General features: G+C 33.0%; 2 protein-coding genes and 1 pseudogene across 2 annotated transcripts; all 3 read left to right on the top strand.

Moving 5' to 3' along the window:
* LOC130729561 (uncharacterized) overlaps nt 1-2,263 on the top strand; it is a 2,853-nt pseudogene extending 590 nt beyond the window's left edge.
* A 2,692-nt stretch (nt 2,264-4,955) lies between these two features.
* LOC130729554 (protein SAWADEE HOMEODOMAIN HOMOLOG 2-like) lies at nt 4,956-10,802 on the top strand. The gene is made up of 6 exons (XM_057581340.1): nt 4,956-5,232; nt 8,608-8,677; nt 8,964-9,015; nt 10,044-10,187; nt 10,399-10,518; nt 10,623-10,802. The coding sequence occupies exons 1-6, from the start codon at nt 4,956-4,958 to the stop codon at nt 10,800-10,802; spliced, it is 843 nt and encodes a 280-aa protein (XP_057437323.1).
* Nucleotides 10,803-13,505: 2,703 nt separating this feature from the next.
* LOC130729544 (uncharacterized) lies at nt 13,506-24,154 on the top strand. The gene is made up of 6 exons (XM_057581330.1): nt 13,506-13,839; nt 21,971-22,040; nt 22,317-22,368; nt 23,396-23,539; nt 23,751-23,870; nt 23,975-24,154. Exons 1-6 carry the CDS (start codon nt 13,506-13,508, stop codon nt 24,152-24,154), a joined length of 900 nt encoding a protein of 299 aa, XP_057437313.1.
* The last annotated feature ends 469 nt before the right edge of the window (nt 24,155-24,623 follow it).

The following is a 24,623-nucleotide window of genomic DNA, read 5'->3' as shown; positions in this document are numbered from 1 at the left end:
CTAATAACAATCATGTTCTGATATTAACCTGTCTTTAAAATTTCCACATTATCATTAACATTTTCATCATAATGTCAGGTAAACGAAGTGCAGATGTTTCAGAGTGCGTGTTCGCGTCTGAAGCAAGATCTAAGAAAGACTTAGCATGGTGCGAAATAGGCTTCTTATTAAGCATTATGACTATTTTTACTTTTGAGTTTAGCAATGATATGCAATGTGGCTTTTTGTTAACTCTTGGGTTATATTATATTAAAGGTGTGGCCTAATTTATGTTTGTGAATTCTAATATGAACAACATTGAAGGTGATATCTTCCCCCTCCCTTTAAGGGAAAAACCCAAGCAGCATCTCCCCTTCATTACAAAGAAAACTTTCATTGTTACTTTTCTTTAGGCTGTGCACCCAACCTCTCATATTTATTTCCATGTACAGGCATGATGTTGCAATGTGTCGCAACTTCAGATATTCGAGGGCTGGCGAACTTGTAAGATTCTATCGTATCATTATTATTTTTATTTTCAGTCTGTAAGAAATTGAGACATTTTCTTTATAATATATAATCATCAATCAACAAAAGATTGGTTGTTCACGTCGCACTTGCTATGCTTGCATGATTTTAATTATTATCTTCAAGAGCTGCTCACTTATTAACTGTGTGAATGATATTGAAATTGACACAGACTTAGTAGACAAGATGTTATAATTTCTTCTCTTGGTTTGTGCTTAAAACACAGTGAAAACTGTATGAAACTTTTTTTTTCTTCATTTAAACTTGCATGTTTTATGTGCCATAGTGTATATAAACCTATTAGGTCTGCTTAAGGTGGTCAAGAATAGAAAAACCTCTGATGGTTTTTATGCAATGGAAAACTAAGCAGTAAAAGGTGAAAGATAGTGGAATCTAGCAAGTTAAGGAAAGAACCACAAAAAATAATTTTCCTGAGCAAAGTACAATCAAATGTTGTGGAAACGAAAATAAATATTGATAACAATGTAATTTTAATCAATGTAACATGTTTTAGCATAAATTAATTTACCAAACTTACTTATCTTTTATACACTATTGACCACTTTACAACGAGTTATTATCTGAGCCAAACACTTAAACAAGTTCTATTTTTAAGTTAAAGAAAAAAAATGATAAAACTTTGCTAATGTGTGAAAGTCTGCTCAGAAGAAAATTAAAAACGTTCAAAGGTGATGGTTTTTCTGGCACCTTGGCTTAATGCCTTAGGTGGAACTACCTTGGCATCATTGAAGAAATGTAAACAATACATCTGTGAATGGTCTCTAGATGTAATTTCATGGTATTGATCAGGATATGTTTATTCATTGAAAAAAGAATAGAAAAGTAAAATATGCATTATGCAACATATATTTCCATACCTTTGAATATTGTAAGTTATCCTACCGTCTTATGATAGATGTACTGGTTCAGTGGATTCATTTTTTGGATATTGTGGACAACTGATTAAAATTTAACTGATATTGTCACATACAAATTATAGGAAGTTCTTGTACGATATGTTGGTTTTGGCAGGTGGAGGATGAGTGGGTGAATGTGAAAACGAGATGCGAGAGAGATCTATCCCATTGGAACCTTCAGAGTGTCCCAAGGTGAAGGATGGAGATCTTGTACTATGTTTCCTGGTAAGGGACCCTCTCCCTTTTATTCCACTACAATTTATTTACCTAATTTGTGTCTCCAGTGGCCACATGATAGATTTGTTTGCAAAGTCACATGAATTGTTTCTAACATATAAACCATAATGGCTTTTGATTTTCTTTTGTGGCCTTTAAGCTCCTCTAGAATTTCCCTAACTATTAGTACTCTTTGGGCCTTTATTGGTGTTTCTCAGGAAAGGGGTGATTATGGCCTCTACTTTGATGCTCGTGTAGTAAGAATCCAGAGGAGGCTACACGATGCGACAGATTGCAAGTGCATCTTCACTGTTCGGTTTTCTCCATGACAACTCTGAGGTGAACTTGATATATATTTTTGCTGTCACAAAAATCATGTCATGTTATCATCTTTTGTACTTTGTTAGGAAAATCCTTAGATATTGTCTCTACCTGATTTCAGGAAGAAATTCATGGAAAGGGGTATGCTATAGGCCTACACAAGACAATTCTACACAAGAGAAGTCTGTTGTCTTTTCATAAATCCCCAAAACCTACACAAGAGAAATCTAATGTCGCCCATAACTCCCCAGGACCAACCATAGAAACCGAGCCTAAGTGACATCGAGAACTTGTGGCCATGAAAAGATCTCATTCTTCTTTCGTGTTTCATTTTCATCTTTATGGATTTGTGGTATTTCTTGTTTGTGGACCGTGTAAGATAGTAAGGTAGCATTTGTCGCATACAATAGAATGAGTTTTTTTTTATGTATTTGGTACTTATTTAGAAATGAAACATAACGGACCAAAGATTAAAATATGGTATATTTTTATGACTGACATGAATTTCACCCAGTATTGTTAATTGTGAATGGTGGGTCATTGTGGAAAGCCAAAGTTCATCCATACATGAGACAATAATGGTGGAACATGGTGGGATATTAGCTATGGTGGAAGGCTAAAATACCGCCATGGCGGATATTAGATAAAACTGATTTCACCCAACAAAGTTTAACGTGAACAATACTACTCACCTCATCTACCTTTCATTCAACCTACTTATTATGAACTAAAAATGAAAAATGATATAAAGACACACTTTTCTAATAGGATTTCAGTTACAAATTTACCACTGTGTTTTATCTGTATTTGTTACCCAAAAATTATCGAGGAATCTGATTTTCAATATAAATCTTACTTTTAAAAGTATTTTCAACAAAATGTTTATGCCCAACTTTCCATCATGTCACCCCACCTCTCATCTTGTGCCCCTTCTCCTCCCTCTCGTTATACTCATAAACAATCACCTCCATCGCCCCCTCTCCTCTTATCACTTATTCTCCCCTCCGTTACTGCCGCACACTCCTTAACTATCACCCTCTCCTACAACCACCCCTACCCTCAACCACAAGATCTTTCTCCTCCACTACAAGTTCACTCACTCTCTCTCACCTCTAAATATGAGTTTTAACATCAATTTGGTTTCTCTAATCTATTATATTTTGATAGTTTGTTGCTCTTAACAATAAGCTTGCAATTCTACGGTTTGATCAATCTGTATTCATGATTCAACTATTATATGAGATAGACATGCATTTGTGATATATAAATTCATCAATATTCGCTTGATGGCTGAGTATCTTATTTTATTTTGTTACTAGACAAATTGCATAATCATGAAATATTATCTTAGATTAATTGCATAACTTAGATTAATTATATTGCAAAATCATGGAAGATGTTAAAAAAGAAACTACAACTTGGGGAATAACAAGAAACAACAAGAATCAAATTAGTCAAGCAGAAGGCATCGTATCTGCTTTTTAAAAATGAATTGGGAAGACTGAAAAAGTGATTCATATGCTTAAAGTTAAAGATGTAAAAAAAAAAAGTGTTGGATCGTGTGATGGAATATTATATCATGATATATATATATATAACCACGTAAGTCATAATTCTAAATTCAAACTAAAAAGAGAATACAATAGTAAATTCTAAATTCTAACATAGTCCAAATCTAAATGTGATGGTATTTTTGTCGTTTCCTTCTTCAGCAATCTCATAAATTGACACATTACTATTCAAATTCAAATACCTGTCCAACACGTCTCTCATCAAAATATGTTGATAAGATTTATTTTTATAATAGATTGATTTAAGTTCATTAATTATAACAGTAGGCACTAAATTGAAAACTTCATTAATTATAAAGTGTTGCAATGTCAATTTGTATTAAGGTATATATTCTCTAATTCAAATTACTTTTGTGTTTGCTAGTTTGTGCTTCGTATTTTAAATTCGCTTGTGTTTTCGATTTCACTTCTTGGGTTCAAATACAATGGAAATCACTTGTTGTCGAAGTAAGTGGATGTGGACGACGATGTGATGCGTCTTCTTTCTCTCTGTCTTCTCCACCATGGGATCATCTCACCAGCGGGATGACCAGGCATCAACCGCAGATCCAGACTACAATTTTTTTTTCCCGCGTTGTGGCAGATTTAGATGCGGGCAAGTGCACCCTTCAAGATGTCTTTGTTTGCGGATCTACATTTTGAAGAGGTCACGTCCACGGATTGGAGCCTTCTCCAAGACATTAACTCCACTAAGGTTATGGACACAGTGCTCAACGATGAAACTAGGTATGAGCATTACCGTTGAACTTATGAATGAATTACTAACAAGGATGACCAGGCATCAACCGCAGATCCAGACTTCAAAAAAATTTTGTCGCGTTGTGGCAGATTTCGAAGCGGGCAGGTGCACCCTTCAAGATGACTCTGTTTGCGGATCTGCATTTTGAAGAGGTCACGCCCACGGATTGGAGCCCGCTCCAAGACATTAACTCCACTAAGGTTATGGACACAATGCTCAACGATGAAACTCTAGGTATGAGCATTATCGTTGAACTTATGAATGAATTACTAACAAGGATGATAGTTGACAATTGTAGTTAATGGGTGATGGTCACAGTGTTAAAGCGGGTTTTTAAAACTTTCTAATTTGAAGTTCTCTCACGAGATGCAATTTTTTTGAAATTTTTAATCTTCATCACCCTTGGGTCGAACACGATTGTTAATACTTACAAAAATGGCAATTGAAGGTTGGGGATAATAATTTGCAAGGGTATTTATTTCACTTTAATCTTCTCCAAAACTCTTATTATGTTGTCATCAAGTCATCGACCTGTGACCTGTCCTCACCTGCAAATTCAAAAATAAAATAAAAATAAAAAATTCAGTGATAACTTAACAGTGAGGTTGTTCTATTGAGCCTGTTCCGTTACTTATTCTTCTTCCCCAAATGGCAACTCATCATGGAAACTAGTGGAAGACAACGATGCTACCTCTGCTTTTTCTAACACTATTCTCCACTAGCGTATCATCGTCCCATAACAACCGACCGTCATCAGCCATACGATTCAGATTGTCACGAGGTGTCGCGGCGGAGAGGCTGGTTCTGAAGCAGGCAGACGCACCGTTTAAACTCACACTGTTTGCGGACTTGCATTTTGGGGAGAACGCGTGGATGAATTGGGGCCCACTTCAAGATGTCAAGTTCATCCAGGTCATGAACTCGGTGCTCGACAGTGAAACTCCTTGTGAGAATGGTTTCCGTAAACTCAACTAGGATCGATTAGAGCATGCTTGGATTGGTGCTCGTACTGATAGAGGTAGTACTAGTGCGTATGCTCAGAGATTATTTTGATATTATAGTTGTCGTTATGTCATAGAATTGTAGAAAAATGCGGGTTGATGAGGCGGTCAAGATACAATTGCAACGACTAAAAACCCCTTTAAGTTGCGGTTGCAGACCGAAATTTAAAATCTGTATAAATAGCAAAGTAATCAGGACTTATAAAGAATCTTCTTAAAGAGATAAAGGAAACTTCATCAAAATCCATAACTTCACCAACAAGGTGTAACATAAATGATAGGTAGTTAAACTTTTTAAATATCTAGTTCAGTGTTCGAACCAGTGCAACGCACGAGTATTATATCTAGTATATATTTAAAGAAAACTTGACCTTTTGCATTAAATACATTGAGCAAAGAACATTTTCTTTTGTATTAAGTATATTTGATAATAAAATAAAAAACTACATCCACTTTACTATTCATTATTTTAATACTAATTTTTAAACTTTGAAATTTTTCACATTTAAAATAAAATTTTAATTGTTAACTACAAATTGAGAGAATTTTTAAACAATAATAATAGTTTAAATTGACTGCCTTTACACAAATCACAATATTAGATAGTTAATAATAATTTTTATATTTATAACAAATTATAAAACTTTCCAATTTCTTATGGATTAAAATTAAATTATTAATTTTAATTTTAATTATTAAACATCATTTGATATATTTAATAAAAACAACAAATAAAACTTATTGCTATTTTCACGTATAAAAAATATATATTAACTAGAAAGTTAAATATATAATTTTAAAATTCAGTTGAACTTTTTTTTAATAAAAATAATAATAAGTTCAATTATTGATGACTATTATATGTTATTAATTCGTAAGTATTAATGTCTATTTTAGATTCTTCTAAAAAATAATTTACAGAGTCTTAATTAAAAATAATTATAATATTAATTATCAATAATAAATTGAGAAAAAATGGTGAAATGTTTAAAAAGTAAGAAATATATTTATTTGTTAAAAAATTAATAAATTTAAATTAATTGATAGTATTATTAATTATTTACAGAAAGACAACTCTAATATGAACAATTTAATACACAAAAACTCTAATGTTATTTATTCACATGTCTCAACACAATTATTTTCTGCTTCAAGAGAAGGTGTGCCGCGACATGTTTGGAGGCAGTCGTTTTCAAGTTTGATTGCTTCTCTAATGTAGGATGCAGTAGCTTAGTTTGTTTTGTTGTTTTTTTCTTCCGTTTAGTAACAAAAAAATTACACTATATTAATTTTTATACAATATTATGAAATAATATAAATAAACTCGTGCGTTACATCTAGTTCATTGTATTTTCAATCCCGTTCCTCCTCTACAACTTTTTGGTGACACTAACAAGTCTTTGCGTAGTCATCTCTCCTTGATTTTTATGGAGCCTTTGAATGAAATGATGGTTGAATTAAGCTTATGTGATCCTCCATTTCCGAAGCTCTTTACTGATCAGGTGATTTTTGTTCACTAGGGATGAGAATATGTTTTCTTGAATCATTTCGTTTCACATTCGTTATACATACATATATGTAATTGAATGTCCTTGTGTGCTCTACATTGCATCGCATTCCACATGCAATGGAAAAGTCTTTCTTTGCCCACTTCATCTATTTCATATGCTCCATCACCATTCACAGATACGAGAATTTGAGGAAATTTACAATGAAATGGGAGGAAATGCGCTTTATGAGAATCTCTGCCAGGAAATTGCTTCAAATTTTAGGTGAATTTAATCTTCCCGTGATCATATCTTTAAACATAACTTTGTGTATTCTTTCCTGATACTCAAGAATTTTTAAAAACACTTTATGAAGAATAAGGGCCAAAAGCCCAAAACGAGAAACGAAAACTGCTTCAACAAAAATAAGGAAAATAAAAAAAGTGGTTGCAGGGGCATAAAAGTATTTTTAGGTAAAACCCTAGTTCTATTTAAGCCTCCTCAAGCCTCAAATATAACACCAAGCAATGGAGAGCCGGCCCTAACCCTAGCAGAGACCTCAACTCTCTCTTCTACTCCAAACTCTTTTTCTCTTAAAACCCTCACTAGCCGCCACTTCTACCAGAGCCGCTAGCCACCATCTCATATTCCATCACCACCATATCTTCCTCCTACGAGACCCAGTCCTGCACCATTTCCCCTTTTCCGATCTTAAAACACCACCACATCAACCCTATTCAACACCGATCTGACTCAAGCGCCACTATTGTTCCTTTTCTCTACCCAAACGCACCACCATTGTTCCCTCTTTGTACGAATCAGACTACATCTGCTCCATATTCCCTTTTCCAATCTTCCCATCACCGCCACATCCTCTATACAGATCCAGATCGTGTCGTCGTCACCATTCACTCACCTTCCCCTGAAACCCGTAGTTGAATAATTAACTTGCTTTGATTTTGATTTTTCCTCGTTGAACAGTGCTCTGAATAAAACTTTCATATCGAAGGAACAGGTTATTACATTTCCATTATTATCATTTATACACCTTTTAGAATTTATGGAGCAACTATGATAATGGTGCATTGGTTTTACTGGGTTTCAGGTGCAGCAGTGGTTCCAAAATCAGCTTAACGAGCCACAGGATTAAGTTGCTTCTGCATACACCATGAATCAAGTTGTTGATCTTTCAAATAAATCCGTTTTAAGAAATGAAAGCTCTACGGTTCTAGAAGGTTGTCCTTTTCCCTTGTTTGGGTAACGCATTGGAAATTCTGTTACATCGATTAAATTCTTTGATTTATAAAATCTCTTGTTTCCTTAAATTGCAAAATCCCCTGTTTAGATAGAGCAATTCAATTTCCTTCATTTTATAACATTTCTTGTTTAAAGTAATTTCTATTTTTCATTTAGAAAATCTTACATGCTCAAGTAGTATCATTCATGTAGTATGCATGTGCTTTTTTTGAATAATTACTTTCACCATTTTTCTTCCTGCCAAATTACGTTTCTTGATTCCTTTTAGTGGAAACTCAATGAGTGCTTGATGCAGTAGTTTGTACTTAATAGTGTTATGCTTTATAAGTTGTGCAATTGTAAGTTCATAAGCTCATAGCATTCATATTCCATGTCATGGTTGTTGGGACATGATGAAAGAGACATCTTAAGAAAATAATGATGATATACCGTAAATAATGATGATTATAACAGTTATATAAAGTTTAAACTAATTTCAATAGGTTTTAAGATGTAATGATAAGCAATACAGAACTAATAACAATCATGTTCTGATATTAACCTGTCTTTAAAATTTCCACATTATCATTAACATTTTCATCATAATGTCAGGTAAACGAAGTGCAGATGTTTCAGAGTGCGTGCTCGCGTCTGAAGCAAGATCTAAGAAAGACTTAGCATGGTGCGAAATAGGCTTCTTATTAAGCATTATGACTATTTTTACTTTTGAGTTTAGCAATGATATGCAATGTGGCTTTTTGTTAACTCTTGGGTTATATTATATTAAAGGTGTGGCCTAATTTATGTTTGTGAATTCTAATATGAACAACATTGAAGGTGATATCTTCCCCCTCTCCCTTTAAGGGAAAAAACCCAAGCAGCATCTCCCCTTCATTACAAAGAAAACTTTCATTGTTACTTTTCTTTAGGCTGTGCACCCAACCTCTCATATTTATTTCCATGTACAGGCATGATGTTGCAATGTGTCGCAACTTCAGATATTCGAGGGCTGGCGAACTTGTAAGATTCTATCGTATCATTATTATTTTTATTTTCGGTCTGTAAGAAATTGAGACATTTTCTTTATAATATATAATCATCAATCAACAAAAGATTGGTTGTTCACGTCGCACTTGCTATGCTTGCATGATTTTAATTATTTATCTTCAAGAGCTGCTCACTTATTAACTGTGTGAATGATATTGAAATTGACACAGACTTAGTAGACAAGATGTTATAATTTCTTCTCTTGGTTTGTGCTTAAAACACAGTGAAAACTGTATGAAACTTTTTTTTTCTTCATTTAAACTTGCATGTTTTATGTGCCATAGTGTATATAACCTATTAGGTCTGCTTAAGGTGGTCAAGAATAGAAAAACCTCTGATGGTTTTTATGCAATGGAAAACTAAGCAGTAAAAGGTGAAAGATAGTGGAATCTAGCAAGTTAAGGAAAGAACCACAAAAAATAATTTTCCTGAGCAAAGTACAATCTAATGTTGTGGAAACGAAAAATAAATATTGATAACAATGTAATTTTAATCAATGTAACATGTTTTAGCATAAATTAATTTACCCAAACTTACTTATCTTTTATACACTATTGACCACTTTACAACGAGTTATTATCTGAGCCAAACACTTAAACAAGTTCTATTTTTAAGTTAAAGAAAAAAAATGATAAAACACTTTGCTAATGTGTGAAAGTCTGCTCAGAAGAAAATTAAAAACGTTCAAAGGTGATGGTTTTTCTGGCACCTTGGCTTAATGCCTTAGGTGGAACTACCTTGGCATCACTGAAGAAATGTAAACAATACATCTGTGAATGGTCTCTAGATGTAATTTCATGGTATTGATCAGGATATGTTTATTCATTGAAAAAAGAATAGAAAAGTAAAATATGCATTATGCAACATATATTGCCATACCTTTGAATATTGTAAGTTATCCTACCGTCTTATGATAGATGTACTGGTTCAGTGGATTTATTTTTTGGATATTGTGGACAACTGATTAAAATTTAACTGATATTGTCACATACAAATTCTAGGAAGTTCTTGTACGATATGTTGGTTTTGGCAAGGTGGAGGATGAGTGGGTGAATGTGAAAAACGAGATGCGAGAGAGATCTATCCCATTGGAACCTTCTGAGTGTCCCAAGGTGAAGGATGGAGATCTTGTACTATGTTTCCTGGTAAGGGACCCTCTCCCCTTTTATTCCACTACAATTTATTTACCTAATTTGTGTCTCCAGTGGCCACATGATAGATATGTTTGCAAAGTCACATGAACTGTTTCTAACATATAAACCATAATGGCTTTTGATTTTCTGTTGTGGCCTTTAAGCTCCTCTAGAATTTCCCTAACTATTAGTACTCTTTTGGGCCTTTATTGGTGTTTCTCAGGAAAGGGGTGATTATGGCCTCTACTTTGATGCTCGTGTAGTAAGAATCCAGAGGAGGCTACACGATGCGACAGATTGCAAGTGCATCTTCACTGTTCGGTTTCTCCATGACAACTCTGAGGTGAACTTTGATATATATTTTTGCTGTCACAAAAATCATGTCATGTTATCATCTTTTGTACTTTGTTAGGAAATTCCTTAGATATTGTCTCTACCTGATTTCAGGAAGAAATTCATTGGAAAGGGGTATGCTATAGGCCTACACAAGGCAATTCTACACAAGAGAAGCATGTTGTCTTTCATAACTCCCCAAAACCTACACAAGAGAAATCTAATGTCGCCCATAACTCCCCAGGACCAACCATAGAACCGAGCCTAAGTGACATCGAGAACTTGTGGCCATGAAAAGATCTCATTCTTCTTTTGTGTTTCATTTTCATCTTTATGGATTTGTGGTATTTCTTGTTTGTGGACCGTGTAAGATAGTAAGGTAGCATTTGTCGCATACAATAGAATGAGTTTTTTTTTTATGTATTTGGTACTTATTTAGAAGTGAAACATAACGGACCAAAGATTAAAATATGGTATATTTTTATGACTGACATGAATTTCACCCAGTATTGTTAATTGTGAATGGTGGGTCATGGTGGAAAGTCAAAGTTCCTCCATACATGAGTCAAATAATGGTGGAACATGGTGGGATATTAGCTATGGTGGAAGGCTAAAATACTGCCATGGCGGATATTAGATAAAACTGATTTCACACAACCAAAGTTTAACGTGAACAATACTACTCACCTCATCTACCTTTCATTCAACCTACTTATTATGAACTAAAAATGAAAAATGATATAAAGACACACTTTTCTAATAGGATTTCAGTTACAAATTTACCACTGTGTTTTATCTGTATTTGTTACCAAAAATTCTCGAGGAATCTGATTTTCAATATAAATCTTACTTTTAAAAGTATTTTCAACAAAATGTTTATGCCCAACTTTCCATCATGTCACCCCACCTCTCATCTTGTGCCCCTTCTCCTCCCTCTCGTTACACTCATAAACAAACACCTCCATCTTACCTTCATCGCCCCCTCTCCTCTTATCACTTATTCTCCCCTCTGTTACTGCCGCACACTCCCTAACTATCACCCTCTCCTACAACCACCCCTACCCTCAACCACAAGATCTTTCTCCTCCACTACAAGTTCACTCACTCTCTCTCACCTCTAAATATGAGTTTTAACATCAATTTGGTTTCTCTAATCTATTATATTTTGATAGTTTGTTGCTCTTAACAATAAGCTTGCAATTCTACGGTTTGATCAATCTGTATTCATGATTCAACTATTATATGAGATAGACATGCATTTGTGATATATAAATTCATCAATATTCGCTTGATGGCTGAGTATCTTATTTTATTTTGTTACTAGACAAATTGCATAATCATGAAATATTATCTTAGATTAATTGCATAACTTAGATTAATTATATTGCAAAATCATGGAAGATGTTAAAAAAGAAACTACAACTTGGGGAATAACAAGAAACAACAAGAATCAAATTAGTCAAGCAGAAGGCATCGTATCTGCTTTTTAAAAATGAATTGGGAAGACTGAAAAAGTGATTCATATGCTTAAAGTTAAAGATGTAAAAAAAAGTGTTGGATCGTGTGATGGAATATTATATCATGATATATATATATATATAACCACGTAAGTCATAATTCTAAATTCAAACTAAAAAGAGAATACAATAGTAAATTCTAAATTCTAACATAGTCCAAATCTAAATGTGATGGTATTTTTGTCGTTTCCTTCTTCAGCAATCTCATAATTTGACACATTACTATTCAAATTCAAATACCTGTCCAACACGTCTCTCATCAAAATATGTTGATAAGATTTATTTTTATAAAAGATTGATTTAAGTTCATTAATTATAACAGTAGGCACTAAATTGAATACTTCATTAATTATAAAGTGTTGCAATGTCAATTTGTATTAAGGTATATATTCTCTAATTCAAATTACTTTTTTGTTTGCTATTTTGTGCTTCGTATTTTAAATTCGCTTGTGTTTTCGATTTCACTTCTTGGGTTCAAATACAATGGAAATCACTTGTTGTCGAAGTAAGTGGATGTGGACGACGATGTGATGCGTCTTCTTTCTCTCTGTCTTCTCCACCATGGGATCATCTCACCAGCGGGATGACCAGGCATCAACCGCAGATCCAGAATACAAATTTTTTTCCCGCGTTTTGGCAGATTTAGATGCGGGCAAGTGCACCCTTCAAGATGACTTTGTTTGCGGATCTACATTTTGAAGAGGTCACGTCCACGGATTGGAGCCCGCTCCAAGACATTAACTCCACTAAGGTTATGGACACAGTGCTCAACGATGAAACTAGGTATGAGAATTACCGTTGAACTTATAAATGAATTACTAACAAGGATGACCAGGCATCAACCGCAGATCCAGACTACAAAAAAAATTTGTCGCGTTGTGGCAGAATTCGATGCGGGCAGGTGCACCCTTCAAGATGACTCTGTTTGCGGATCTGCATTTTGAAGAGGTCACGCCCACGGATTGGAGCCCGCTCCAAGACATTAACTCCACTAAGGTTATGGACACAATCCTCAACGATGAAACTCTAGGTATGAGCATTATCGTTGAACTTATGAATGAATTACTAACAAGGATGATAGTTGACAATTGTAGTTAATGGGTGATGGTCACAGTGTTAAAGCGGGTTTTTAAAACTTTCTAATTTGAAGTTCTCTCACGAGATGCAATTTTTTTGAAATTTTTAATCTTCATCACCCTTGGGTCGAACACGATTGTCAATACTTACAAAAATGGCAATTGAAGGTTGGGGATAATAATTTGCAAGGGTATTTATTTCACTTTAATCTTCTCCAAAACTCTTATTATGTTGTCATCAAGTCATCGACCTGTGACCTGTCCTCACCTGCAAATTCAAAAATAAAATAAAAATACAAAATTCATTGATAACTTAACAGTGAGGTTCTTCTATTGAGCCTGTTTCGTTACTTATTCTTCTTCCCCAAATGGCAACTTATCATGGAAACTAGTGGAAGACAACGATGCTACCTCTGCTTTTTCTAACACTATTCTTCACTAGCGTATCATCGTCCCATAACAACAGACCGTCATCAGCCATACGATTCAGATTGTCACGAGGTGTCGCGGCGGAGAGGCTGGTTCTGAAGCGGGCAGACGCACCGTTTAAACTCGCACTGTTTGCGGACTTGCATTTTGGGGAGAACGCGTGGATGAATTGGGGCCCACTTCAAGATGTCAAGTTCATCCAGGTCATGAACTCGGTGCTCGACAGTGAAACTCCTTGTGAGAATGGTTTCCGTAAACTCAACTGGGATCGATTAGAGCATGCTTGGATTGGTGCTTGTACTGATAAAGGTAGTACTAGTGCATATGCTCAGAGATTATTTTTATATTGTAGTTGTCGTTGTGTCATAGAATTGCAGAAAACTACATCCACTTTACTATTCACTAGATATAATACCCGTGCGTTGCACGGGTTTATTTATACTCTTTTTTTAATATAGTATAAAAATTATTATAGTGCAACTAAATTACTAAATATTAAAAATATTTTTTTTATAAATATAATAAAAAATTGTGTTGAGACATCAAAATAATATTTTTGGTGTATTAATTTTTTCGTACTAAAGTTCTCTTTATGTATATAATTAATATCACTCAAAATTAGTAATTAATATTTAATAATTAGAATTTAATTAATTTTAAATTTTTTGTTTGTAACCTATTATATTGATTTGAGTTCTCTGTTTTTTGGTTTACTATTGTGGTTTCAATTGCAGAGGGACTGATCTATCATATATCCGGTTGTAAACATTGATACTCAGTTAAGGGGAATATTGTCCCCAGATGTTATTCTTTTTTTTAATCATAACTAATCCTTAAAAATCAATTTAATAATTTATTTATTCAATAATTCAAAAAGTTCTTAAGTGAATTTGAAATATTTTAAATCAAGTAGTAAGGTTTTAATATAAGTTATAATAACACATTTTTTATACTTTTTTTATCACCAATGAAATAATTTTAACTTTAAAAATTATAATAAGTTATCATTTTATTATCATAAAATATTATTTAGTAAATTTAAATTTATTCAACTTTTATTATAATTATTTTTCTCTGTTAAATTTCCTCAACTTATTTTTACTTCTATATAATAGATCAAAAATTATATTTAAAGAATCTTTTTCAAATAATACACACATTCATATAGTAATAATAAATACCTTATAAATATTTTTTTTATTTAATTTTCAACTTTTTTTTCGACATTATATATTAAAAAATATTTTTTATAAGTAAAAAATAGTAATAAGTTTTATTTGTTATTTTCTTAAACTTTCTCAACTTATGATTAATAAATAAAATTAAAATAAACAATTTTCAAAGAATATAAACAAATTATTATTAACAATCTATTATTATCATTAATATAAAGGTAGTAAATTTCAATTACTATTATTTTTTTAAAAATTCACCTCAAGTTTTAATGAATAATTAAAATTTAAATATTTAATTTTAAATAGCAGAAGTTGAAAATTTCAAATTTTAAAATTTACTTTTAAATATTAGAAATTGAAAAGTTTAAAAATAAAAAATTAATAATGAATAATAATATTTTAGTTTTCAATTTTTGTATTTAATGTATTTGATACAAAATAAATTTATTATTTATTTGTGTTTAATGCTATTTTTTCAAGTTTCCTTTACATATGTATATAGATAGATATATGTATATATATATCTAAATTATTTATTAATAAATATTATTTTATTATTAATTTTAATTTTTAAAGTTTATCAAATGCAAAGCTCAAGTCAATTTTAAGTTTATGATTGTTGTTATTTAATATAAGTAGTTGAATAGTTTTAAATTATATAAGTTTTTTTAGTTTTTACTATAGTTAATATTTTTTTGTTAATTTTTAATGTATTTAATATGTAGGTATGAGAGCTTTATAGTTTAATGCATTTAATACATGCAAAAACTAAAGTCTCCTTTACATATATATATATATAGATTATTTTAATACTAATTTTTAAACTTTGAAATTTTTCACATTTAAAATAAAATTTTAATTGTTAACTACAAATTAAGAAAATTTTTAAATAATAATAATAGTTTAAATTGACTGCCTTTACACTAATCACAATATTAGATAGTTAATAATAATTTTTAAATTTATAACAAATGATAAAACTTTCCAATTTCTTATGGATTAAAATTAAATTATTAATTTTAATTTTAATTATTAAACATAATTTGATATATTTAATAAAAACAACAAATAAAACTTATTGCTATTTTCACGTATAAAAAATATATATTAACTAGCAAGTTAAATATATAATTTTAAAATTCACTTGAACTTTGTTTTAATAAAAATAGTAATAAATTCAATTATTGATGACTATTATATGTTATTAATTCGTAAGTATTAATGTCAATTTTAGATTCATATAAAAAATAATTTACTAAGTCTTAATTAAAAATAATTATAATTTTAATTATTAATAATAAATTGGGAAAAAATGGTGAAATGTGTAACACCCCATTTTCTGTTATTAGGTTATTTATTATTTTATTTTAATTAGTATTATGGTATATGGTAATTAAGTGATTTTGTTAGATAATTATGTGATTATGTGATATAGATAAATAAGGTTTTAGGGTTTAGTGTGAGTAATTGAGAGTGGGGCCCATTGTATGGTTATTTAAGGGTTAGGAGTGAAATAGAAAGAAAGAAAAGAAAAAAAAATAAGGATTAGAAGAGAAGCAGAACAAGAAACACGTGAAAGCAGAGAAGGAGAGGAGAAAAGAGGAGAAAACTTAGAACTGATCTACAAGAGGTAAGGGTTTGAATTCATGTTTTATGGATTGGTATGATAGTGGATAATGATAGAAAGCATGATTTAGGAACCCTAGGTTGCAAAAATTCCCAAATTGAAATAGTTAGGGTTTGGCTTCTAGATGATTTTGGGGGTAGATGATAGGCTTGCATGATGCGCAGAAATTTACGTTCTCTTGTACCCTTTTTCGTGCTATGTTAGTGGCCGAATTTGAAGAAGTATTCTTCATAAAAGTTGTAGGTTTTTCTGTTACGAAACTTTTGCCACTGGTTTCACATCATTCCGACGTCTGTAGCTCGAGTTATGTGTATTTTAGTGAGTATAGGTTAAGCTGTCCAGTTTCTTACGAACTGCGGTTAGTGTACGATTTTTCCTGATTTTTGTACTTTGAATTGTGACTTGAAAATTTATAGAGGTTTACAAAACGTGTATACGGAACCATGATAAAAATATTAGATTTTTCTGAGTATATTTGATAATTTACATCTGTTTAATAGTTCATTAGATGTGTGGTGCGCGCACATGGCGAGTTGCGCAGGAAGATGTCGCAAGATGTCGCGACATGGCGAGTTGCGTAGGGAGATGTCGTGAGATGTCGCGACATGGCGAGTTGTGCAGTGAGATGTCGCGAGATGGCGAGCATGAGCATGTCGCGAGTTTTTGGGAAAATTTAGAGAGAAATCCAGTCTTTAGGAAATAGTTGCAGAACCTGTTATATATGAATTATATTTAATTTACATCTATTTTTAATAATCATTATATGATGTTGTTTATGAATTGATGTTATGTTTGAGATGCTAAGTTGTTGTGATTGCAAGTTGTATAATTGATAACATGTAATATGTGTTTTGTGCAACTGGTGATGAATATGCTAAAATAATTAGGACTTGGAGATGGTCTGAATATGCATATGTTAGTTGAGTTTTGCACAATACACTGCATAGTTGTCAAGAGGCAATGTTTGCTAGTTCTCGTGGAGGCTAGTGACTTGTCCTAAAACTGGAGTGGTTTTGAAGCCTAGAGCGAGGGCTTTATTGGTGGTTATCTGTCTGGAGTGGACGCGGTGATACCGCTAAGGATAACAACTTTGGTACCAAAGGCATTTGCACGGGTCTCACTTGAGTCATATGTGTTATGGTGATATTTTTGGAGAGATTTGATGTGGTGGTAATTAGAGACTATTATATATGTTCTAATTGAGCTATAATTTATGGAGTATTTGCCATAACTGTGAACTTGATTAATTATGTTAAAATTACATAATTTATTATTTGTTAGTGAATGTGAGTAATTTATGTGGAGCATAGATAAGCTTTTACATTATTTATTATTATGCTTATCCATATGATATGAGTTCTCACCCTTCTGTTGGAATGATGTTCTATGCGACATCGCTCAGGTACCGAAGATAGTGGAGCTTCTCGCGAGGGTTAGTTGGAGGAGCTAGTCTTTCATTTACGATTTAGTTAGGGGAGTCATGCTCTGTTATGTAACACTGAGAAACGTTTAGTTTTGTACCTTGATGTTAAGAGTTACCTATGAACTCTCTTTATGTTAAATTTTGGAGTTGAAATAAATCCGCTGTGTTATGCATATGATGTTGCGACATTAAAGTTGGAAAATTTATATATTTATTATGAGCATGACAGGTGTTTTGATTTATGTTTCTAGAGAATAAGTGTGACACCCTTTGAGTTATGCATTTTACTCTGATTTATGATATATTATTATGCGGGGTTTAGAGGGTGTTACATTAGTGGTATCAGAGCATGATTGGTCAGTAGTCTAGGGTTATTAGCATGTCTAATTCTTTTTGTATTCGATATGTGTTTATGACACAATCGATACTGTTTTGGAATTCCTATCCCGAGTTGTTCGTTTAAGGCAATTTTCGAGGGCGAAAATTCTTAAGTGGGGGAGAGTTGTAACACCCCATTTTCTGTTATTAGGTTATTTATTATTTTATTTTAATTAGTATTATGGTATATGGTAATTAAGTGATTTTGTTAGATAATTAAGTGATTATGTGATATAGATAAATAAGGTTTTAGGGTTTAGTGTGAGTAATTGAGAGTGGGGCCCATTGTATGGCTATTTAAGGGTTAGGAGTGAAATAGAAAGAAAGAAAAGAAAAAAAATAAGGATTAGAAGAGAAGCAGAACAAGAAACACGTGAAAGCAGAGAAGGAGAGGAGAAAAGAGGAGAAAACTTAGAACTGATCTACAAGAGGTAAGGGTTTGAATTGATGTTTTATGGATTGGTATGATAGTGGATAATGATAGAAAGCATGATTTAGGAACCCTAGGTTGCAAAAATTCCCAAATTGAAATAGTTAGGGTTTGGCTTCTAGATGATTTTGGGGGTAGATGATAGGCTTGCATGATGCGCAGAAATTTACGTTCTCTTGTACCCTTTTTCGTGCTATGTTAGTGGCCGAATTTGAAGAAGTAGTCTTCATAAAAGTTGTAGATTTTTCTGTTACGAAACTTTTGCCACTGGTTTCACATCATTCCGACGTCTGTAGCTCGAGTTATGTGTATTTTAGTGAGTATAGGTTAAGCTGTCCAGTTTCTTACGAACTGCGGTTAGTGTACGATTTTTTCCTGATTTTTGTACTTTGAATTGTGACTTGAAAATTTATAGAGGTTTACAAAACGTGTATACGGAACCATGATAAAAATATTAGATTTTTCTGAGTATATTTGATAATTTACATCTGTTTAATAGTTCATTAGATGTGTGGTGCGCGCACATGGCGAGTTGCGCAGGAAGATGTCGCAAGATGTCGTGACATGGCGAGTTGCGTAGGGAGATGTCGTGAGATGTCGCGACATGGCGAGTTGTGTAGTGAGATGTCGCGAGATGGCGAGCATGAGCATGTCGCGAGTTTTTGGGAAAATTTAGAGAGAAATCCAGTCTTTAGGAAATAGTTGCAGAACCTGTTATATATGAATTATATTTAATTTACATCTATTTTTAATAATCATTATATGATGTTGTTTCTGAATTGATGTTATGTTTGAGATGCTAAGTTGTTGTGATTGCAAGTTGTATAATTGATAACATGTAATATGTGTTTTGTGCAACTGGTGATGAATATGCTAAAATAATTAGGACTTGGAGATGGTCTGAATATGCATATGTTGGAAAATTTATATATTTATTATGAGCATGATAGGTGTTTTGATTTATGTTTCTAGAGAATAAGTGTGACACCCTTTGAGTTATGCATTTTACTCTGATTTATAATATATTATTATGCGGGGTTTAGAGGGTGTTACAAAATGTTTAAAAAGTAAGAAATATATTTATTTGTAAAAAAATTAATAATTTAAATTAATTAATAGTATTATTAATTATTTATAGAAAGACAACTCTAATATGAACAATTTAATACCGAAAAACTCTAATGTTATTTATTCACATGTCTCAACACAATTATTTTCTGCTTCAATAGAAGGTGTGTCGCGACATGTTTGGAGGCAGTCGTTTTCAAGTTTAATTGCTTCTCTAATGTAGGATGCAGTAGCTTAGTTTGTTTTGTTGTTTTTTTCTTCCGTTTAGTAACAAAAAAATTACACTATATTAATTTTTATACAATATTATGAAATAATATAAATAAACCCGTGCGTTATATCTAGTTCTTTGTATTTTCAATCTCGTTCCTCCTCTACAACTTTTTGGTGACACTGACAAGTCTTTGCGTAGTCATCTCTCCTTGATTTTTATGGAGCCTTTGAATGAAATGATGGTTGAATTAAGCTTATGTGATCCTCCATTTCCGAAGCCCTTTACTGATCAGGTGATTTTTGTTCACTAGGGATGAGAGTATGTTTTCTTGAATCATTTCGTTTCACATTCGGTATACATACATATATGTAATTGAATGTCCTTGTGTGCTCTACATTGTATCGCATTCGACATGCAATGGCTAAGTCTTTCTTTGCCCACTTCATCTATTCCATGTGCTCCATCACCATTCACAGATACGGGAATTGGAGGAAATTTACAATGAAATGGGAGGAAATGCGCTTTATGAGAATCTCTGCCAGGATATTGCTTCAAATTTTAGGTGAATTTAATCTTCCCGTGATCATATCTTTAAACATAACTTTGTGTATTCTTTCCTGATACTCCAGAATTTTTAAAAACACTTTATGAAGAATAAGGGCCAAAAGCCCAAAACGAGAAACGAAAACTGCTTCAACAAAAATAAGGAAAATAAAAAAAGTGGTTGCAGGGGCATAAAAGTAATTTTAGGTAAAACCTAGTTCTATTTAAGCCTCCTCAAGCCTCAAATATAACACCAAGCAATGGAGAGCCGACCCTAACCCTAGCAGAGACCTCAACTCTCTCTTCTACTCCAAACCCTTTTTCTCTTAAAACCCTCACCAGCCGCCACTTCTACCAGAGCCGCTAGCCACCATCTCATATTCCATCACCACCATATCTTCCTCCTACGAGACCCAGTCCTGCACCATTTCCCCTTTTCCGATCTTAAAACACCACCACATCAACCCTCTTCAACACCGATCTGACTCAAGCGCCACTATTGTTCCTTTTCTCTACCCAAACGCACCACCATTGTTCCCTCCTTGTACGAATCAGACTACATCTGCTCCATATTCCCTTTTCCAATCTTCCCATCACCGCCACATCCTCTATACAGATCCAGATCGTGTCGTCATCACCATTCACCCACCTTCCCCTGAAACCCGTAGTTGAATAATTAACTTGCTTTGATTTTGATTTTTCCTCGTTGAGCAGTGCTCTGAATAAAACTTTCATATCGAAGGAACAGGTTATTACATTTTCATTATTATCATTTATACACCTTTTAGAATTTATGGAGCAACTATGATAATGGTGCATTGGTTTTACTGGGTTTCAGGTGCAGCAGTGGTTCCAAAATCAGCTTAACGAGCCACAGGATTAAGTTGCTTCTGCATACACCATGAATCAAGTTGTTGATCTTTCAAATAAATCCGTTTTAAGAAATGAAAGCTCTACAGTTCTAGAAGGTTGTCCTTTTCCCTTGTTTGGGTAACGCATTGGAAAATTCTGTTACATCGATTAAATTTTTTGATTTATAAAATCTCTTGTTTCCTTAAATTGCAAAATCCCCTGTTTAGATAGAGCAATTCAATTTCCTTCATTTTATAACATTTCTTGTTTAAAGTAATTTCTATTTTTCATTTAGAAAATCTTACATGCTCAAGTAGTATCATTCATGTAGTATGCATGTGCTTTTTTTGAATAATTACTTTCACCATTTTTCTTCCAGCCAAATTACGTTTCTTGATTCCTTTTAGTGGAAACTCAATGAGTGCTTGATGCAGTAGTTTGTACTTAATAGTGTTATGCTTTATAAGTTGTGCAATTGTAAGTTCATAAGCTCATAGCATTCATATTCCATGTCATGGTTGTTGGGACATGATGAAAGAGACATCTTAAGAAAATAATGATGATATACCGTAAATAATGATGATTATAACAGTTATATAAAGTTTAAACTAATTTCAATAGGTTTTAAGATGTAATGATAAGCAATACAGAACTAATAACAATCATGTTCTGATATTAACCTGTCTTTAAAATTTCCACATTATCATTAACATTTTCATCATAATGTCAGGTAAACGAACTGCAGATGTTTCAGAGTGCGTGTTCGCGTCTGAAGCAAGATCTAAGAAAGACTTAGCATGGTGCGAAATAGGAGCATTATGACTATTTTTACTTTTGAGTTTAGCAATGATATGCAATGTGGCTTTTTGTTAACTCTTGGGTTATATTATATTAAAGGTGTGGCCTAATTTATGTTTGTGAATTCTAATATGAACAACATTGAAGGTGATATCTTCCCCCTCCCCCTTTAAGGGAAAAAACCCAAGCAACATCTCCCCTTCATTACAAAGAAAACTTTCATTGTTACTTTCCTTTAGGCTGTGCACCCAACCTCTCATATTTATTTCCATGTACAGGCATGATGTTGCAATGTGTCGCAACTTCAGATATTCGAGGGCTGGCGAACTTGTAAGATTCTATCGTATCATTATTATTTTTATTTTCGGTCTGTAAGAAATTGAGACATTTTCTTTATAATATATAATCATTAATCAACAAAAGATTGGTTGTTCACGTCGCACTTGCTATGCTTGCATGATTTTAAGTATTTATCTTCAAGAGTTGCTCACTTATTAACTGTGTGAATGATATTGAAATTTACACACACTTAGTAGACAAGATGTTATAATTTCTTCTTTTGGTTTGTGCTTAAAACACTGGGAAACCTCTATGAAACTTTTTTTTTCTTCATTTAAACTTGCATGTTTTATGTGCCAAAGTGTATATAACCTATTAGGTCTGCTTAAGGTGGTCAAGAATAGAAAAACCTCTGATGGTTTTTATGCAATGGAAAACTAAGCAGTAAAAGGTGAAAGATAGTGGAATCTAGCAAGTTAAGGAAAGAACCACAAAAAATAATTTTCCTGAGCAAAGTACAATCTAATGTTGTGGAAACGAAAAATAAATATTGATAACAATGTAATTTTAATCAATGTAACATGTTTTAGCATAAATTAATTTACCCAAACTTACTTATCTTTTATACACTATTGACCACTTTACAACGAGTTATTATCTGAGCCAAACACTTAAACAAGTTCTATTTTTAAGTTAAAGAAAAAAATGATAAAACACTTTGCTAATGTGTGAAAGTCTGCTCAGAAGAAAATTAAAAACGTTCAAAGGTGATGGTTTATCTGGCACCTTGGCTTAATGCCTTAGGTGGAACTACCTTGGCATCACTGAAGAAATGTAAACAATACATCTGTGAATGGTCTCTAGATGTAATTTCATGGTATTGATCAGGATATGTTTATTCATTGAAAAAAGAATAGAAAAGTAAAATATGCATTATGCAACATATATTGCCATACCTTTGAATATTGTAAGTTATCCTACCGTCTTATGATAGATGTACTGGTTCAGTGGATTCATTTTTTGGATATTGTGGACAACTGATTAAAATTTAACTGATATTGTCACATACGAATTATAGGAAGTTCTTGTACGATATGTTGGTTTTGGCAAGGTGGAGGATGAGTGGGTGAATGTGAAAAATGAGATGCGAGAGAGATCTATCCCATTGGAACCTTCAGAGTGTCCCAAGGTGAAGGATGGAGATCTTGTACTATGTTTCCTGGTAAGGGACCCTCTCCCCTTTTATTCCACTACAATTTATTTACCTAATTTGTGTCTCCAGTGGCCACATGATAGATATGTTTGCAAAGTCACATGAATTGTTTCTAACATATAAACCATAATGGCTTTTGATTTTCTTTTGTGGCCTTTAAGCTCCTCTAGAATTTCCCTAACTATTAGTACTCTTTTGGGCCTTTATTGGTGTTTCTCAGGAAAGGGGTGATTATGGCCTCTACTTTGATGCTCGTGTAGTAAGAATCCAGAGGAGGCTACACGATGCGACAGATTGCAAGTGCATCTTCACTGTTCGGTTTCTCCATGACAACTCTGAGGTGAACTTTGATATATATTTTTGCTGTCACAAAAATCATGTCATGTTATCAGCTTTTGTACTTTGTTAGGAAAATCCTTAGATATTGTCTCTACCTGATTTCAGGAAGAAATTCATTGGAAAGGGGTATGCTATAGGCCTACACAAGGCAATTCTACACAAGAGAAGTTTGTTGTCTTTCATAACTCCCCAAAACCTACACAAGAGAAATCTAATGTCGCCCATAACTCCCCAGCACCAACCATAGAACCGAGCCTAAGTGACATCGAGAACTTGTGGCCATGAAAAGATCTCATTCTTCTTTCGTGTTTCATTTTCATCTTTATGGATTTGTGGTATTTCTTGTTTGTGGACCGTGTAAGATAGTAAGGTAGCATTTGTCGCATACAATAGAATGAGTTTTTTTTTATGTATTTTGTACTTATTTAGAAGTGAAACATAACGGACCAAAGATTAAAATATGGTATATTTTTATGTCTGACATGAATTTCACCCAATATTGTTAATTGTGAATGGTGGGTCATGGTGGAAAGTCAAAGTTCCTCCATACATGAGTCAAATAATTGTGGAACATGGTGGGATATTAGCTATGGTGGAAGGCTAAAATACTGCCATGGCGGATATTAGATAAAATTGATTTCACCCAACCAAAGTTTAACGTGAACAATACTACTCACCTCATCTACCTTTCATTCAACCTACTTATTATGAACTAAAAATGAAAAATGATATAAAGACACACTTTTCTAATAGG

Source organism: Lotus japonicus, chromosome 1 (genome assembly GCF_012489685.1).
Source record: "Lotus japonicus ecotype B-129 chromosome 1, LjGifu_v1.2".
In the NCBI taxonomy this organism is placed as follows: Eukaryota; Viridiplantae; Streptophyta; class Magnoliopsida; order Fabales; family Fabaceae; genus Lotus; species Lotus japonicus.
Note: the sequence above shows the minus strand (reverse complement) of the source record. Positions and strands in the feature narration are given on the sequence as shown.

What these genes read in the sequence shown, in the direction of transcription:
- LOC130729554 (XM_057581340.1), top strand. Translation starts at nt 4,956, where the DNA reads ATGCTACCTCTGCTTTTTCTAACACTATTCTCCACTAGCGTATCATCG. An exon ending in ATCTTGTACTATGTTTCCTG is followed by an intron (nt 10,188 to 10,398) that starts GTAAGGGACCCT and finishes GGTGTTTCTCAG; the next exon opens with GAAAGGGGTGATTATGGCCT. An exon ending in TTCTCCATGACAACTCTGAG is followed by an intron (nt 10,519 to 10,622) that starts GTGAACTTTGAT and finishes ACCTGATTTCAG; the next exon opens with GAAGAAATTCATTGGAAAGG.
- LOC130729544 (XM_057581330.1), top strand. Translation starts at nt 13,506, where the DNA reads ATGCTACCTCTGCTTTTTCTAACACTATTCTTCACTAGCGTATCATCG. An exon ending in TCTAAGAAAGACTTAGCATG is followed by an intron (nt 22,041 to 22,316) that starts GTGCGAAATAGG and finishes TTCCATGTACAG; the next exon opens with GCATGATGTTGCAATGTGTC. An exon ending in TTCTCCATGACAACTCTGAG is followed by an intron (nt 23,871 to 23,974) that starts GTGAACTTTGAT and finishes ACCTGATTTCAG; the next exon opens with GAAGAAATTCATTGGAAAGG.